Source organism: Panthera pardus, unplaced genomic scaffold, assembly GCF_024362965.1.
Source record: "Panthera pardus isolate Hobbes unplaced genomic scaffold, ASM2436296v1 HiC_scaffold_24, whole genome shotgun sequence".
Taxonomy (NCBI): Eukaryota; Metazoa; Chordata; class Mammalia; order Carnivora; family Felidae; genus Panthera; species Panthera pardus.
In genome coordinates this window covers 54,639,381-54,657,175 of record NW_026526810.1, presented here as the reverse complement: position 1 = coordinate 54,657,175, position 17,795 = coordinate 54,639,381, and the positions used below count along the sequence as shown (strand labels likewise).

The window sequence follows — 17,795 nt, the reverse complement described above, 5'->3', positions numbered from 1 at the left end:
CTTGCTTTCAGCTAGGAGGTTTCCACCCTGCTCCTCCTTTCTCTCCTTTTCTCTTGATCAGCACACAGGAGGCCTCGGGAGAGCTTCCTTCTTATACAATTAAGAGGGGCTTCTCAGGTCAGGGGGCCTCAGCTTCTCCTCTCTTGAGCCCATTGTCTCTGCATGCTAAAATGTTCTCCTAGAAGGAGAGGGCCCTGTCCACACCAATAACTCCAGCTCCAGGTGCCAGAGGCCCTGGTCTTCCAAGAAGGCAAAGGAGACAGAGTGTGGGGCTAGCCTCAGACCTTGGGCTCCTGGGAACCAAGGAGATTGAAGGTGGGAGGCCCTCCTGGTCTCACGAGGAGCCAGAGCAGGCACTCTGCCTCATGCTCAATGGTCTTACCCATTCAGACATCCATTCTTTGAAACGTTGGGTCATCAGTCATGAGCCACCATCCAGTAGACAGTCCAGCCCAGTCTTTGGACCACCCAGCCCTCTCGGTGATGTGGGGAGGGCTGAGTCCCCCGAGTTGCCAGGAGCCTCAATGACCAGGGCAATTCAGAAGTTGACTTCTCCTTCCTCCTACACACCTCTGCTTTAAAACACCACTATGAAGGAGGGCTGCCATCTTAAGACCCACACTTGGCCCTAGCAGGAGAAATATCTCTGGAAGGTCAAGGCCATGGGCAGTTGGTTCTTCCCACCTTCATCTCTTCTCCAAACCCATTCTTCAAGCTTCAGTCTTCTCCCTCCAGCCAAGAACCTTATCATATCCTCTTCCCACAAAAGACTCTTACAGTCAAGGTTTTCTACTAGGTCCACCTCCTTTCCATGCCCCACCTGGCTTTCCTTGCTTTTTTTTCTGCCCTTTGCTTTCTTGCCTCATCCCTTATGACTATTTGCCTCCAGCTATCCCTTTTTCTTCCCTTCCTCCTGGACCTCATTTGATGTCAAGGATCTCCCTTCTACTCCAAGTCTGCCCTTGGCTGTCAGGATGTCACCTGAGGGAAAGGCAACTAATGTTTATTGAGCCCTGCAAATGTGTAATCAGATATAGTCCCTCAGTCACTCTCCCTAGTCGCTATTATTATTATCCCCATTGCACAGAAAACTGAGGGGCTTGAGTCAGAGTTAAATTACAAGCCCCAAGAGAGGCACCTGGCTGGCTCAGTCAGTAGAGCATGTGACTCCTGATCTTGGCATTGTGAGTTTGAGCACATGTTGGATGTAGAGATTACTTAAAAATAACATTTAAAAATACTTCTTAAAAAATAAAATAAAAATAGGTCCCCTGGGTGGCTTAATCAGTTAAGCATTGGACTCTCGATTTCAGCTCAGGTCATGATCTCATGTTTGTTGAGTTCGAGCCCCACATCAGGCTCTGTGCTGACTGTGGAGCCTGCTTAGGATTTTCTCTCCGTCTCTGACCTTTCCCTGTTCACACTCATTTTCTCTCTCTTTGTCTCTATCTCTCTCTCAAAAATAAATAAATAAACATTAAAAAATAAGGGGTGCCTGGGTGTCTGAGTTGGTAAAGCAGCCAACTTCAGCTCAGGTCATGATCTAGCAGTTCGTGGGTTCGAGCCCGATGTCTGGCTCTGTGCTGGCAGCTCAGAGCCTGGAGCCTGCTTCGGATTCTGTGTCTGCCTTTCTCTCTGTCCCTCCCCGGCTCTCTCTCTCTCTCCCTCTCTCCCCCTCCCTCCCTCTCAAAAATAAAATAAACATTAAAAAATTAAATTAAATCAAATTAAATTAAAATAAATTACAAGCCCCAAGATCACATGGTTGAGAAGTGCCAAAAACCAGGTCCATGTTATGCTTATTCACCAGACTCAGCCAGAGCGCGCGCTGGGGAGAGGCCCCCATTCCAGCTCAGCCCTCTCCGCATCGCTATCATGGAGAGGCTTCAGGACTCGGTGTCTCTCGAAGTCCACGCCCCAGGTCCTACCCCTTTCTCCTTACAGGGGCTCTCACATCTTATCATCAGCCACTGCATCCTGTTCCCCCATGAAGCCCCAAATGAGTCCTCAAGGCCACCGCTATGTCATCATCTTTTCTCCTCCATCAGCCTCAGGCCTGTCCTATGGGAAACCCACTCTGTTCCGCGGGAAAGACCCTGCGCAGGCAGTTCCTTGTAGGGACTTGAGAAAGGTGAAGGAGGCCCCGCGGGGCACCGCCTGCCGAGCGGGAATCCCTGCCCTAACCGCTGGCGCCCCTCGAGGGGAGGGGTGAGGGCGGAGGTGGTTCTGCGGCGGCATCTGTCCCAGGCGGGCGGGAAGCTGCTGCATTAAATTGTAAAATCGATTTATTGACCGGCAGGTGCGAGCAGCGGCAGATGGAGAGTAGCGCTGCCGGGGCGCATCTGCGGGGAGCGGCGGCATCGATCCTGGCCCCCCTCCGAAACCCGTCCGTCCCGGGCCTTTCTCGTCGGCTCAATCCCAATTGCAGGGCCAAGGTCCGCGAAAAACTGCGGCGCCTGAGCGGCTAGGATAACTCGGTTCCCTTCCCCTCCCCCCTCCTGGCCTCAGGGCTCGGGCTGCGCCCCCACGGCTGGCAGGCCCTGCCAGCCCCACTGCCCCAGTTGGCACGCGGCGGGCCGGGCTGACGCGTGGCAGCGCCCTGCGGCAGATGAGGCACGCGCCGGCCTCATTTCAATGTGAATGGATCGAAAGGAGCAGCCATGTGGCAGCAACAGTTTGCAAATCTCCCCGCCTTCTGTGCAGCTCCCCGGCCGCGGCTCCCTGCACGTGGCCCCTTCTCTGCTGCGACCGCAGCGGCGCCCCTCAAGGCTTAAGCGCCCCGCCCAAACCAGGCCCTCTCCCCCGCCCCTGGCCTGCCCAGTGGGCTCTGTGGCCAGGCCTCAGCCGTGCTCCTACCTGGGCGCAGTTTGCCCGGCGGAGACCGGGAGTAAGGGGAGGGCGAAAAGACGCTGGAAGCCTCGGAGCTGGGCTCTTGGCTCCGGGGGCTGGGGGGCGAGCAAGGCTACCTAGTGGGGGAGGGGTCCAGAGGCTCTATACAGCCCCTGTTGTACCCCGAAAACCCGGGGTCAGCTTAGGGGCATGGCTGGAAGGCAACCTTGGCGCTTCAAAGTCCCAGGTGCGGGTGGTGCCTGCTGGGGGGCTGTGTGCAGCGGCCAAAAGGAGAGGGTAACAGAAGCAGAAGTGCCCTGCAGGGGAGGCTGTGGGCCTTGCACGATGCCAGGACTGAACCCTGCTCTGGCTCCTGACGTTGTCAGTGCGGGTCCAGATGAGGGCCAGTGGACTTTTAGAAGGTCCACAGTCAGTCCAGGGGAGCCTATGTCAGTTGAGGCTTGCACCCATGCCAAGCATCAGCATAGGGGCAGGGGCAGTAGGCACCCAGGTGGGTCCAACTCCATGTGGTTTGCAGCCTCTGATGGCCTCATGGCCTCCTGCTCCTGGTGGCCCCCAGGACACATGCTGGGTTCTTCTGGTCTGGAGTGGGAGAAAAAGAGAGGAGTCCCAGCTGTGGATATTTGCATTTCAGTTCTGGGCCTGCAGCAGGACCCTTTCTTGCTTAGCAAATGTAGGCAAAGAGGGACTCCAGCAGACTGGAGCACTGGTGGCTTTTCAGGGCCAAGGGTGGCATCTTAGCAGGATAGTGAACTTCTGGGACAGTGCCCAAGTGGCAAATAGATGCTTCATAAATGCCTTTTGATGAGGAGGAGAATTTAACCCTTTCCTCCTCAAAGAGGATTTCTAGGTTCCTGGGATCTCTTGCATTTTGCATCCCTGAGGATAATAATACCTCTGTTTGGTCCTTGACTATTTGCAAAGTGCTTTGGGGCACATTAGTCAGGATGTGTAACAAGGGTAGAGAGTGTCCCAGATCTACCAGTATTGAGCAAGATGCATCCCATAGGGCTGGATGTGTCTCTTGAGGGTCAGACAAGTGCCAGAGTCAGAAAAGGAGTGAGTTCTTCTGAACTCCTAGGCTAGGATTTGGAGGTGGAAGCGGACAGAACTAGGCAGGGATGGATGCCAGCTCAGAGGAGAGCGAGGAACACTCTTTGGCATCCTAGGCAGGTCTAGGGATCATAGAGTATGGGTGGAGAGAGGGTGGGGAACCCACTTGTCAGGATCGCTGGGAGGCAAGCCCTGGGCTCCCCCTCCCTCGGGCCTGGGGACTCCGCCTGCCCATAACCTACATTAACTCTGGAGCGCAGCCTGGGCCCATCTGCCGGCCCCCCGCCCCACCTCGGTTCCCCACGCCAACCCGCTCGCGCCAGATGGTGGCTGGGAGGGGTGGCCGTGCGTGGGGGACCCCGGAGCCCATCTCCTCATCTCGCCCCTCCCCCAACCCACGCTCCCAACCTCTTGTTTCTCATCCTTCCCCCCCAATCCTCCAACACCACCCACAACTCAAAAAAATCAGACCGTGCGAGGCATAGGCAGCTGTTGTGCTCCACTGCCGTACCTCCCCCCCCCCCCCTACGGCCTTCCCCCCGGGCCCGCGCCGCGTCCCTGCCCACCGCCTCTCCCCTCCCCCACCCCCCCCACCCCCGCGCCGATCTTATCGCTAGACTACAGCCATAGCTGTGCGGGCGGGCTGACAGCTGAAGCCACCGGGCCCCCGCTGCCCTCAGCGTCGCAGAGAGAGAGAGAGAGATCCCCAGCACCCCCGAGACTGGGAGAAGGCGGCTCTCCCTGGTCTAAGGCCTCCGGGGATCATGCCGGGTTCCGGGAAAGCAGCTGCACTGCCGCCGCTCGGAGAAGTGGGGCCACCCAAGGGAGCCGCGAAGGCGAGACGGGTGAAGCCGCCTGAAACTCAAATGAGTCCGCGCGCTTTCAGTTCCACTCTGCATCTTGCCCCTATGAGGAGAGGACCCGGGTAGCCCGACCTCAGCCCCTCACCAGGACTCTCTAGTGGCTTGAGCCAACGCTGGAGCCGGGGGAGTTCCACCCTGCCCCAACGGAGCGACAGGACGCGGGAAGGGGCTTGGGGCTGCTGGGGTGGGGGGAGACTGTGGGCAGTGGAATTGAAGCAGAACCCAGGTGAGGTGAGGCGCTGGAGGCGGGGTCAGACTCTCATTACCATACAGCTGAGGACGCGCCCCCCCCCCTTCTCAGACCTCGGGGACCACGCCCCCTTCCCTCATCTCCCGGACCACGCGTCTAGGGGCTGGCACCAGTGGAACCCAGGCTAGGGGCAGAAGGGAGAAGGCACGCGCTGGACACGCCCCCCGCAAGTAGGGAGGGAGACGCCTACCAGGTGGAGGATGGGAGCCCCTGAGAGCCCCACAGTCTTAGACTCAAGTCCCTCGCCTTGGCCAGTGTGGTCACTGAGAGGTTAAAGCGTCCGCTGGCTTCCCTCCTGCGCTGGGGACGCGAGGTGGGTGGGCGCTCACAGGTTGCGGGCCGAGGAGACTACAACTTCCGAAGCTCCGGGAAGAAGAAGATCCAAGTCCTTCCGTGCTATTTTCGCTTTGCGAGCTTAAGTTTCTTTTACCTGCTCAAAGGCTGAAGGTAACTAGCGCCGGCTGCGGACAGACCGCCTACCGGGACTCCCCAGTGTCTCCGCCTCCAAGACCATCCGGGAACCACTCGCTCACCTCCCGCCCCATTCCCCCAGGCCCTCCCCCTCCTCCCATCGCCGGGGTCTCGACCCGTAACCCCTTGGTCGCGGAGAACTGGTCACTTTGGCACGCGCAGACTTAGGGGACCTAGGGGCTGAGAGCGCCACTGAGGGGCGGGGACCTATGTTTGACTGGCTGACGGAGACAGGGGATGGCGGGGGCGGAGGCCCCCTCCAGGCCGTGCTGGGGCTGTAGCGCTGGAGGCCCGGAGGGGAGGGGAGAGTGACCATGGGTTCTGAGTGACAGGCGGCGAAGAGAGGAGCCAATATATATAAGGAAGGCTCCCGAGCGCGCAGGTTTCAGTAGCGGCTCAGAGCGCAAGCTGGAAACACGAGGCCAAGAGCCGCAGCTCGAACCGCCTCAGTGCGCTGTACCCGGGCACTAGCCCGCTTGCAGCCCCAGGATTAGCCCGAGGACACGTCCTCAGTCCGGCCACCGCCCAGCCGCCCTCACCTGGATTACCTACCGCCGCAGCTGGAGCAGAGCTAGCGAGAAGGCGAAGCGGGAGGAAAGCCCCAGAAGAGCCTGGCTTCTCAGGGACCCCTCTGGCGGATAGACGCGCGGGAAAGCAGCGTCCCAAACGAAGCCAGCTACAGGGCGGGCGCGGGGAGAGAGCGACGCTCCAGGGGATGGCAGCCGCGTCCCGTAGCGCCTTTAGCTGGGCGCTACTGCTGCTGGTGACACTTTGGCAGCAGGTAACGTCCCGCGCCCCCTCCACCCCCTCCCGCCGCTCCCTGAGCCTGAGCCCTGGGCGTCTGCCGAGCTGACCGCTCCCCTTCTTCCTTCCCTCGGTCTCTGTGCAATAGCTCGCAGCCGGCTCCGGAGTCTTCCAGCTGCAGCTGCAGGAGTTTGCCAACGAGCGCGGCGTACTGGCTAGCGGGCGGCCGTGCGAACCCGGCTGCAGGACCTTCTTCCGCGTCTGCCTTAAGCACTTCCAGGCGGTCGTCTCGCCCGGGCCCTGCACCTTTGGCAGCGTCTCGACGCCTGTGTTGGGCACCAACTCCTTCGCCGTCGGGGACGATAGTAGCGGCGGGGGACGCAACCCTCTTCAACTCCCTTTCAATTTCACCTGGCCGGTGAGCACAGCCGGGGAGCACTGGGAGGTCACGAAAGACGTGAAGGGGGCTCCCTGGGCCCAAAGCCCTCTCCCCAGATTTCCTCGCTTCCAACTAAACAAAACAAAAAACAAAGGGCGCTCTCTTTTGATACTTTCTTCCGACTCTCTCCTGGGACCTCATCCTCAGGAAAGCTCTCACCAGGCTCCCTCTTCCCACTTCTAAGGCCTATCTTCTCCCAACTCTTGGGATGATTTTTATTACCTACTACCCCGGCGCGTTTCCCACCTTCGAATGACTCGCTAACATTCCCCTGTCTCCTAACCCTTGTCCCACTCGGGGTTCTCCTCTCATATTCCCTGGTCGCGCGATGCGGCGCACAGACACGTTATGTTGACCCGGGAGCCGTAACTGTATCCTGCAATTAGATTAATTAAACCCGCTGCCGCAAGGCACCCCCATCTCCCCCCCTTGCTCATCTCGCGCTCTCTCTGTCTTCCCCCGCCCCCTCCTTTGGCCTCCAGGGTACCTTCTCACTCATCATCGAAGCTTGGCACGCGCCAGGAGACGACCTGAGGCCAGGTGAGTAGCTCGCTCTGCCGCCACAGGGGGGCGACACAGCGCAGCGCCGAAAGAGTTAACCTGTAAAAGGCGGGGGAAGTGCGGGGTGGAGGTGGGGAGGAGGGGGGGGGCAGGACGCTAAGCTCAGCCTGGAACTGCGCCCCGCGCTGGATGCTCGGATTCCGCCCGCTGCCTGGACTCTGAGCACAATTGCGTTTCCTGCGGGTTATTTTTGGCGTGGGAACGCGGGGAGCACGGCGGTGAGAAAGGCCGAAGCTGCCAGCGCCGCTGACGGGCCCCTTCCTGTATTTTACACCTTTTGCGAATTCCGCTCCTTTGGAAAGGGAATAATGGCTTTGGGATGTTGTTCTGACACAGAGGAAAAGGATATTTCAGCAGCACAACAATTCTCACTTTGAAAAGGAAAAAGAAAAGCATTACCCATCTCTGAGGGCAGAACCCTTGAATGGGCACCAGAGGACCCCTTGCTCACAGTGTCCTTCCAGCCTGGCTTTCTTTCCTTTTTCCTTTTTCTTTCTCTCTCTTTTTTTTCCTTCCTCATTTTGACCTCTTTTCCTCTTTCTTGGTCTGTCTGCCTCCAGAACACTGGGATATCTTAACACCCTTCTATTGTCCCTTTTTTGAATGGTATCAGGCATTCAGCGCCCACCGGCGCGTGCGTGCGCGCACACACACACACACACACACACACACACACACCTAGAAGCTAAGCAGTGGGTCGCTTGGGTTCCTCTGGCCTGTGCTTGCTGGCAGGTGGGGATCATCTGGACTGTTGGTTTGATCCAGCAGTTGCTGGCACTCTCAGGGACTGGCTGCCCTTCCTTGACCTGGCCCTCTGCCCCTTCAGAGGCCTTGCCACCAGACGCGCTTATCAGCAAGATCGCCATCCAGGGCTCCCTAGCTGTGGGCAAGAACTGGTTATTGGACGAGCAGACCAGCCCTCCCACGAGGCTGCGCTACTCTTACCGGGTCATCTGCAGTGACAACTACTATGGGGACAGCTGCTCACGCCTGTGCAAGAAGCGTAATGACCACTTCGGCCACTACGTGTGCCAGCCAGATGGCAGCCTGTCCTGCCTACCCGGCTGGACTGGGGAGTACTGCGAACAGCGTAAGCAGCCAAGCTCCTGTCTACCTGGTGTGTGTGTGGGGGGGGGGGGGGTCCCTGGAGCAAACACAGTGGCCTCTCTCTGGCCACAGCCTACCTCCCTCACTGAGCAGGTCTGGGCTGCCCACTAGCTGGGCCTCAGGAACAGGTGGGGATGCTTAGGACAGGTGTGGACTCTGACCTCTCTCTTCTTAGTGCTCCTCCCCATCTTGCCAGAGTCCAAATGACCCTGTTACTGCATTCCATCCAGCTTGGATTCTCCTTCCCTGTGCCACTGTTTCCCTTTATGCCCCCATGGCTCCTCTGGGAGGCCAGGAGTGGGAAGTGAGCCCAGTAGAGCTGGGGGGCAACCCCAGGGCCAGGAGAGGGAGAGTCGGACTTAAGAGTCCTTGGAATTCCACCCTCACCCAGCTCTGTTTTCTTTCCTCAGCTGTCTGTCTTTCTGGCTGTCATGAACAAAATGGTTACTGCAGCAAGCCAGCAGAATGCATGTGAGTAGGGGACAGGAAGCAGTGAGGAGGGAACTGTCTCCTGGCCAAGCCCTCACCTCATGGTCAGCTTTTCTTTTTGCTCAACAGCTGCCGCCCAGGCTGGCAGGGACGCCTGTGCAACGAGTGCATCCCCCACAATGGCTGTCGCCATGGCACCTGCAGCATCCCCTGGCAATGCACCTGTGATGAGGGCTGGGGGGGCCTATTCTGTGACCAAGGTGAGTCAGGGCAAAGAGAGATGCAGAGGGCATGAGAGAGATGGGCACGGGGTGGGAACCAGAAGTGTCACACTTCTTACGTGGCCACCACTGACTTGGCTTTCCCAGTATCCTTTAAGGAGTTTAGGACTTTTAAGGATCCCGACAATTGGCCTAGAATGAGATTGTGGGTCCTTCTTGCTCAGGTGCTGGGGAGGCAGGGTGGCTGGTGAAGCCCAGAGGATGACAAGTTGGCAGCCTGGAAGTTGCACTCAAATTCCAGCAAGGCCAAGGAGGAGGGATGCTGGGCTTAGTTCCTCTTTCTACCTTGTAGTTACCTATTAACCCCCTAAGTGTTTGCTTACCTGCCAGCCCTGTTTGAGCAGCTCTCCCTCAAACAGCTGTCTGGTGGGGTGTGCCCACCAGCTGCCCCGAGGCTGTGGGTGAGCTGCGCCTCTGGGCGGAGTGACATCTAACCGACTTCTTGCTGTGGGCAGAAACAGCCTCCCTTGTTCTTCCCCATTTGCATTTGCCAGGCAGCTGCCTGAGCCCACAGTCAAGTTCTGGGTTTGGGGAGGGCGGCTGGTCACTCTTCTGGCTGTACAGGAGTCTGCCAGCCCCAACCGTGGTGGGGGGGGGGGGGGGAGGGAGCCTCTTCTCCTTCATCCTGGTAGCCAGCTGCAGCATGTGTCTCCCATTTTCAGGGTCAAATAGGGTGGCTGCTGCCATGGAGACACCAGCACCAGGCTTGGGAGGGGTGGGCAGGGGGCTTGCCAGGATAGAAAGAACTTGTCTAGGCTCTGACTTGCTGGCAATGAGGGGCTTGGAATTCAGCTCCTGTATTCTGTGTGTGTGTGTGTGTGTGTGTGTGTGTGTGTGTGTTGCTTTCTCCCTCCTCTCCCCTACCCCAAACACACATACACACCTGGTTCCTGCCCATTCTCTTTCCTCTTCCCACATTTGCTCCCAGGTGACACGGTCATATACTCATCATATGTAAACATAGCCCTTACAGTCTGTATATTTGCTCTACATTTGCTCCCTCCCTGTCCTTCTCAAGTAAGAAAACAAACACTTATATTTCAAAATACTCTTGTAACACATTTCCCTTTTTAAAATACCTGGCCACTACTTACAGTGGCTTTGGCCCCTCTCTACCATTTCTACCTGTTAAAATTTTATCCCTCCTTCTGGGTGAATCTCAGCTGCCCCTCCTCCCTGAAACCTTTTCTGACTTCCCCCTCAACATGTGGCCTTGCCATCCACTCCTCTTCCTTCTCTTCATTCTACCCTGGTGGCCAGTTGTTGTAAGCTTCCTAGCAGGCAATTGTCCCATCTGTGGTTTTTTTCAACTTTGGCTGCTTGCACCAGTCAGATGTGGTTCAACGTGCCTTGATATACATGACTGGAGGAGGAGGGAGGGTAGTTGGGTCAGGACAACTTTGAGTTGAAGCCTCTGGGCCAAACACCGACAGTGAACCTGCACTACATGGAGCCTGGAGGTAGGGAGCATTCTACAGCCCTCCTCAGCTGGCTGGTTCCTGCCTCCACAGATCTCAATTACTGCACCCACCACTCTCCATGCAAGAACGGGGCAACGTGCTCCAACAGTGGGCAGCGGAGCTACACCTGCACCTGTCGCCCAGGCTACACTGGCGTGGACTGTGAACTGGAGCTCAGCGAGTGTGATAGCAACCCTTGTCGCAATGGAGGCAGCTGTAAGGTGAGCCTCAGGCTGGCGGTGATCTGGCCAGGCAGTGCCCAGGCATGCCTACCCCAGGCGGCCAGTGGACGTGCAGCCATGGGCAGACATTGTGGGCAGGTGGGGTCTAGCACCTAGCATCCTTACCCCCCAGGGTCTGACTTTTGCCCCTTTTTGGTCTCTCTCCAGGACCAGGAGGATGGCTACCGCTGCCTGTGTCCCCCGGGCTACTATGGCTTGCACTGTGAACACAGCACTTTGAGCTGTGCAGACTCACCCTGCTTCAATGGGGGCTCTTGCCGGGAGCGCAACCAGGGGGCCAGCTATGCCTGTGAATGCCCCCCCAACTTCATGGGCTCCAACTGTGAGAAGAAGGTGGACAGGTGTACCAGCAACCCATGTGCCAATGGTGAGTCTTATTGCCTCGCTAACCTAGTGGGCCAGTCTTAGGACTAAGAGCGCCTTCTGGTGAGGGAGGGTCAAGAGAGGAGCGAGGCCGGGTCTGTCCCTCTAGGCAGGCTGAGATGGTCCCAACCTGCTCTGGACAGTGAAGAGCCTATGTAATCATCTGGGTGGCTTTGGAAGAGGAGCAGGTGGGCAGTGGGTGCAAGCTTTAGGAGGAGGAGTGATGGGTACCCTGCTTCACTTCTTATCCTCACATCAGAGCCCTCTCCTGGCTCTGGGTGGCCTCTGGCCCTCCCCAGGAAGTCCTGGGCTCGGGAGAGGGACATGTGAGATCTTGTGTCCCTCCTAGAAGGAGGCTGGCACAGTCAGGGCCCTACTATTGAAGGTGTCACCTTGCCCCGTGGCCATTTGGAACCTGGCATGGCACAAGACATCTGAAATGCTCAGCATCTTGGGGCACCTGGCTGGCTCAGTCCGTAGAGCATGCAACTCTTGGCGGTGATCTGGCCAAGTTTGATCTGAGTTTGAGTCCTGTGTTGGGTGTCGAGATTACTTAAAAATCAAATCTTAAAAAATTTAAAAAATAAAATCTTCAGCAACTTTTAGGGGTGCAAGTCATGCTGGTTATCTTTGTCTCCTTGGCCTCCTGGTGACCTTCCATGAGGCAGGCAGATAGCTCCATGCAGGAGAGAAGCCTCAGGAGCTGGAGAGGAGTTGGAAGGGCTGAGATGAAGTCTGTTCTCTAGCTAATCACTGTGTTAATTCTATTAACTGATAATTACATTTATTTATTTGAGCATTTACTATATAGTAGGCATGTGCGCCTCCCTTCATGCGTCATTCTACCTAGCCCTCAGAGATCTCCTATGGAGGGGATAGCATTACACTTTAATTTAACAAGTGAGGAAACTGAGGCTTAGAATAAGGCAAAGCAACAGGTGCCAGGTTCCCTTCAGCTTGAGGGAGACAGCTGAGATTCAAACCCAAGCATACCTGTTCGATTCTACTGTGAAGCTCTGTAAGATGCCCGTAGTTTTTATACATGAGCTCACTGAGGCATACAGAGCCAGAGGCACCCTCAAGCCCAGGTCTCCTGACCCTTGGTACAGTGCTCTCTGTAGTGGGATCTGGGGTAGGGCACTTACCCACTGCACCAGGGGGGTTCCAAGGTGATTGCTGACTTGTGCCCCATATATACCCACAGGGGGCCAGTGCGTGAACCGTGGCCCGAACCGCATGTGCCGCTGCCGTCCTGGATTCACAGGCCTCCACTGTGAACTCCCCATCAGCGACTGTGCCCGCAGCCCTTGTGCCCACGGCGGCACTTGCCATGATCTAGAGAATGGGCTCATGTGCACCTGCCCTGCTGGTTTCTCTGGCCGGCGCTGCGAGGTGCCTATTCCTGGTGACGCCTGTGTCTCAGGACCCTGCTTCAATGGGGCCACCTGCTACCCTGGCCTCTCCCGGGACAGCTTCGTCTGCAACTGTCCCTATGGCTTTGTGGGCAGCCGCTGCGAGTTCCCTATGAGCATGCCACCCAGCTTCCCCTGGGTGGCTGTCTCTCTGGGCGTGGGACTGGTGGTGGTGCTGGTGTTGCTGGGCATGGTGGCAGTGGCAGTGCGGCAGCTGCGACTTCGGCGGCCTGATGATGGCGGCAGGGAGGCCATGAACAACTTGTCAGACTTCCAGAAGGACAACCTGATCCCTGCAGCCCAGCTCAAGAACACAAACCAGAAGAAGGAGCTGGAAGTGGACTGTGGCCTGGACAAGTCCAACTGTGGCAAACAACAGAACCACACACTGGACTATAATCTGGCCCCGGGGCCTCTGGGGCGAGGGACCATGGCGGGGAAGTATTCCCACAGTGATAAGAGCTTAGGGGAGAAGGCGCCACTGAGGTTACACAGGTGAGCAGTGCCTGGAGGCCCAGGGCCTGGCCACAGAGCCCTGCATGGTACTCCCTGGGCTCCCCAGGGCAGGCAGAAGGCTGGCACCAGGCCCCTGACTGCTCTTAAACAAACAGGGAGTTTTGCTACTGACAGAAAGCTCCTCCAACAAGATTTCTGCCAGGGGTCCTTCATGCCTCTTCCTCATGCATTCATTCATCCATTCATTCACAAATGTCATATGTCCACACTGTGTCTCTTCTGACTTCCATCTTTCCATTGCATGGCTTGCCTGTAGAGGCAGTGCTGGCTTTTTTCAGGCCTGAGACCTTGGTAAGGTTGGGGGTCTTGTGGCTCTCATAAGGGGCTGTTCCTAACTGCTCCCCCAGGCTAGCATTGGGCATCCTTGGTCCCTGTGTCCTCTCAGAGCCACCCCTGCCAGGGCCCTTTGGCTCTCCATCATCCAAGTTAGCGCTCCATCTGCCCCACCATCCCTCTCCCATCCCTCCCTCACCGGCCTGTCTTGTGTTCCCTCAGTGAAAAGCCAGAGTGTCGGATATCAGCGATATGCTCCCCCAGGGAATCCATGTACCAGTCTGTGTGTTTGATATCAGAAGAGAGGAACGAATGTGTCATTGCCACAGAGGTGAGTGCTGGGCTCGCCTTCCCTTCCAGCGTGTCCCCACCTGCCATTTGGGGATGGGAAAGAGGCCTGGTTACTTTCAACCCCCGGGTGGGTCAGAACCCCTCCTTGGCAGGCCAGGTTCAGTGGCTCTTGGGTCCCAGCTGGCCTTGTTGCCACAGAGGGTGTGAAACAGGAGCTGGGCCTAGCTCCTCTTGCTATGTTAGTGCTGGGCTGGGCAACCGCGGCACCTGGCCAGCTCCCCGGCACTGCTTTCAAGCAGTTGATGAGAGTGTGCCCTTCCTGCCCCTTCTTGCTGCTTCCTCCACCAGCCCACCTCACGAACACAGGCTCCCAGGCAGTGCATGTATCAGGGCAGAAGTCTGGGAAGGGCTGCCCCACCTTCTTCTCTTTACCCCAGCTGGCTGAGTGGCTTCTCTCAGGGAGGCCCAGGGTAGCCTTGGAGGCAGTGCCAGTGCTCCAGGGTAACCTACCTCCCCACTTTCCACGTGATCCCCAGGTATAAGGCAGGAGCCTTCCCAGGACATCCCAGCTTTGCCCCAGCAGCTGGATCTTCCTTCTGCATTGTTTACATTGCATCCTGGATGGGACATTTCTTAATATGCAACGTGCTGCTCTCAGGAGGAAGAGGGAATGGCATGACCTGGACAGACTGTGAACTTGCCAAGAGACGCAGTACCCTTCCACGCGTTGGGGTGTCTGTCTGGCATCAGCTTGGCGGCCGTGCCAGCCAGGGGAACAGAGAGGAGAGGTGCCACTGGGACCTGCCCTGCCAGCTGTGGCCTTCAGAGGGCTCCTCTGGGGATCTGGCCTCTGTTCCAGAGGGAGAGGCTGTGGTCCCCTGGGGCCTGGAGCTGCTGTGGCCTCCACTGGCATCTGTGTTTCCAAAAGTGCCTTTGGCCCAGGCTCCATGGTGACAGCTGGGTCCAAATCAGAGAGGAGAGAGGAGGCCAGTATGGGCAGGGCCATCTGTGGGCCAGGATACCACCAGGTGCGGCTCTTGGCAGGAGTTGCCCTGCAGGTGAGGTGAGCGCCTGAAGCGGGAGGAGCACTTTCTGCCCCGTGCCTGCAACCACTGCATGTGGGCCTTGCTCATAACTCCACTCCAGCTTCTCCCTGGCCAGGGCCCTCTGGGAAGGGCTGTTGGTAAGACTCATTTGGCTTCCACAGCCTCCGGCCTTGCGTGCCTCTGGGTTCCTGTGAGCAGACAGGTGGAGGGCATGCCCCATCTGTCAGCCAGGGACACCAGGCCCAACTGGGGAGCTCAGGGCAGTGATGCTGGAAATTCTAGCGAGGGAGAAGTGAGGTGCTGTTGCCGCCTAGGCCCTTTCGTCCCTCAAACCATTCCTACAGCCTTGAGCCTACACCCACTACTGCCCCCAGACCGCCCTTGAAGCCGATCTTCAGAAATCAATAATATGAGTTTTTATTTTGTTTTTTTTGTAGTTTATTTTGGAGTCTAGTATTTCAATAATTTAAGAATCAGAAGCACTGACCTTTCTACATTTTATAACATTATTTTGTATATAATGTGTATTTATAATATGGAACAGACGTGTACAGGAGTTTATTACTTCTTGGGTCCTGTCTTTGTGATGGCAGAGTGGGAATCCTCTCTCTATCCTCTCTGACTCCCCTTCTCATATTGCTGCTGGCCGCCCTGCCAGAACCCCCAGGACCTGTGCATGCACTTGGTCTTGGCCTGGCAGGCTCCTTCCAAGTCCTTGCAGAGCCCCGTCTCACCATCCAGTCCCAGGCCTATGCCAGCCTTCCCCGCCTGCTGGCTTTCCCCCTGTGCTTCCACCATAACTTGAGGGATATGCCCCCTGACCTGAATTATCCTCCTTTCTTTCCTTAAGCCTGAAAGTTGTGGGGCTCCCTAGTCAGCCTGGGAGATAGAGGAATTTGGGGAAATTCCTGTTTTCCTCTTTTCAAAAGGATTCACTTATTGGACAATGGGGTCTCTGAACCATAATGACATCAGGGTCCTTTCTCCTGCCATTGCAGGGTTTTAGATGGACTGGCACCTACATACTCTTTTCTCAGTCCAGTAGGGCACTGGTCTTGGTGGGGAGGGCCTTACCTTAGGTCTGCACTCCTTGCAGCTGGGCAAGGGTGCTGAGTCTGGACACCTGGTCCACCCAGAGCTGCAGGAATTTATTGAAGACTGCAGGGAGAGGAGAAGGAGGTAGCCTTCCCTGGGACCAGGTTTCTCTGGCTGAGGCACTAATGAGCGAGTTTCAGTCTCTACTTCATGTCTATCTTCCTCTAAGGTGCAGGATTGTCCTAGGGGTGGTCCCTAGGGGGCCACAGTCCTCTCTCTACAGCCACAGGCATACGGCATGGAGAATAAATGACGAAAAAATTGAGCTGCTGGCAAAAAGCCAAGCAGATGCTCCCAGCTCAGCCTGTCCACAGTAAAGCAACATAGGCCTACCAGATGCTCCCCATGGAGTCCAAACGTGTGCAGTGCCCTCTTGCAGTGGGCTCTTGACCTCCCTGACCTGGGAGCTTATGCCAGAGACCTGGGAGCAAGGGACCTCAGCTCACCCACACTCACCCACACGCTCCAAGCCTCACTCTTGCTCCCTGTTCCCCTCATTGCACACACAGGGTATCAAACAGGAAAGCATTCAGGGAACCGTTCCCACAGCCTGAGCCGGCAGCAGGGGGAAGAACAACACGACCTCACTCTTCCTGCCCAAAATGAAACAGGAAAGCAGCTCCCGGGCCCTGGGGGCTGGGGAAACTGGGCTGGGACACAAGGCAGATGACGAGGCTCCCATGTGGGGGACAGGTAGGACACCCGCGAGCCTGCACGTCCACACAGCCAGGCTGTACTGAGCTTCACCAGCAGTCAGCCCCTCCGAGAAGAGCCTTGGAGGGTAGCTGACTAGCCAAACCCACTCATTGGCTCTGATACCCTAGCCACGGAGCCAGAAGAGCCCACCACATAGGCTTTCTGGGGAAAAAGGGGATCTAAGCACAGGTTCAGATTCAGCAGCTCCAACCAGTATCCCCACTTCTAGTGACAAGAAGAAGCAGGGCCAAGCAGCTGGGGTGTGAACAGGCCACAGCAGAAGCCCTCCTATCCCTAGCCTGGAGGTCACGCCCTGAGGGTCCAGCCCCTTCTCATAGGTAACCCAAGATTTTCCTGATGGAGTCTTCAGGTATACAGGAGAGGTCCCAGGCTTGGCAGAAACAAAGCCAAACAGAGCACTGGGAAATGCTCTCCATGGTTTAGCAAATGCCCGTTTCATTCGCCCGAGTATTTCATAAGAGAAATCAGAGTTCAGTGGTTCCTTAACAGGCTGGAGGCAGTGCCCAGCCCAAAGGCTAATCTGGCCCCATGGTGACCTCCAGCTCTGGGGACAGCTGCTTTTCCAGGGCCCACTGGCTCCTAACCACCTGCATCTCTCTGTGGGGAGATGAGTCAGTAAGAGGCCGTGACTGGAGGAATGCCTTTATCCTACTTGTTAAACCAGGGCCCCCTCCCCTGCCTTAGCACCAAGGTCAGACTGGTTAAGGGGTAGGAAAAAAGGACAGTGGCTCCTATCCGCTCCCTCCATCCTAGGCTAGATAAGGCCATCACACTCAGGCAGTAATGGATGGATGCTACATCTCTGATGGGGACCCACACACAAGGCTCTCCTGTCCCTGCATCTCTCCCAGCCCTTCCTAAGCAGGATCGGCGAACCCAGCCCTCCGTCCCACGTGGCCTGCCGCATTCCGGGAAGGGGATGGAAGTGATTCACTCAGGGAACTGTGACTGTCCCTTCCCGGGGAGAGGATGCGACTTCCCCGGGTGGCCGCGCCCAGGGCGCACGGTTCGGCCCCTTGGCCCAGCCGTATCCCGGCAGACCCGGAGCCCCGCGCGGCGGAAAATGCAGGTGCGGCGCTCTCGCTGTGCCGGCACTCCACCTGCCGCAGCCGCCGCCGCCGCCGCCGGGCGCCCCGGAGGTCCCGCAGCTCCCCGCCCCCCGCGCTCTTTGTTACAGCCCGACTTCCTGTTTGCGGCCTCCCGACCCCGGCTCACTTCCCGGGCCGGGAAGCTGCCGAAGGCCGCGAGTTTCTCGGAGACGCCCCCACCCGCTAGTCTCCACCTCCTGCCTCCCCTAATCCCGCCCCCGGCCTGGGAGTCCACGCGGGGCCG

The 17,795-nt window shown here is 57.4% G+C and overlaps 1 protein-coding gene and 1 long non-coding RNA gene across 2 annotated transcripts; one reads left to right on the top strand and one right to left on the bottom strand.

Annotated features, from left to right (window-relative positions):
• Window positions 1–2,267: 2,267 nt before the first annotated feature.
• On the bottom strand, window positions 2,268–5,587 carry LOC109263137 (uncharacterized). Its single transcript, XR_002078084.2, has 2 exons — window positions 5,207–5,587; window positions 2,268–3,432 (listed from the first exon to the last, which is right to left on the bottom strand). It is a non-coding gene; the product is annotated as an uncharacterized LOC109263137 (long non-coding RNA).
• Window positions 5,588–5,870: 283 nt separating this feature from the next.
• Window positions 5,871–15,215, top strand: DLL4 (delta like canonical Notch ligand 4). Its single transcript, XM_019442519.2, has 11 exons — window positions 5,871–6,268; window positions 6,380–6,649; window positions 7,153–7,210; window positions 8,058–8,321; window positions 8,749–8,809; window positions 8,897–9,027; window positions 10,560–10,729; window positions 10,898–11,117; window positions 12,318–13,020; window positions 13,537–13,645; window positions 14,142–15,215. The coding sequence occupies exons 1-11, from the start codon at window positions 6,203–6,205 to the stop codon at window positions 14,145–14,147; spliced, it is 2,058 nt and encodes a 685-aa protein (XP_019298064.1). The 5' UTR covers window positions 5,871–6,202; the 3' UTR covers window positions 14,148–15,215.
• Window positions 15,216–17,795: the final 2,580 nt, after the last annotated feature.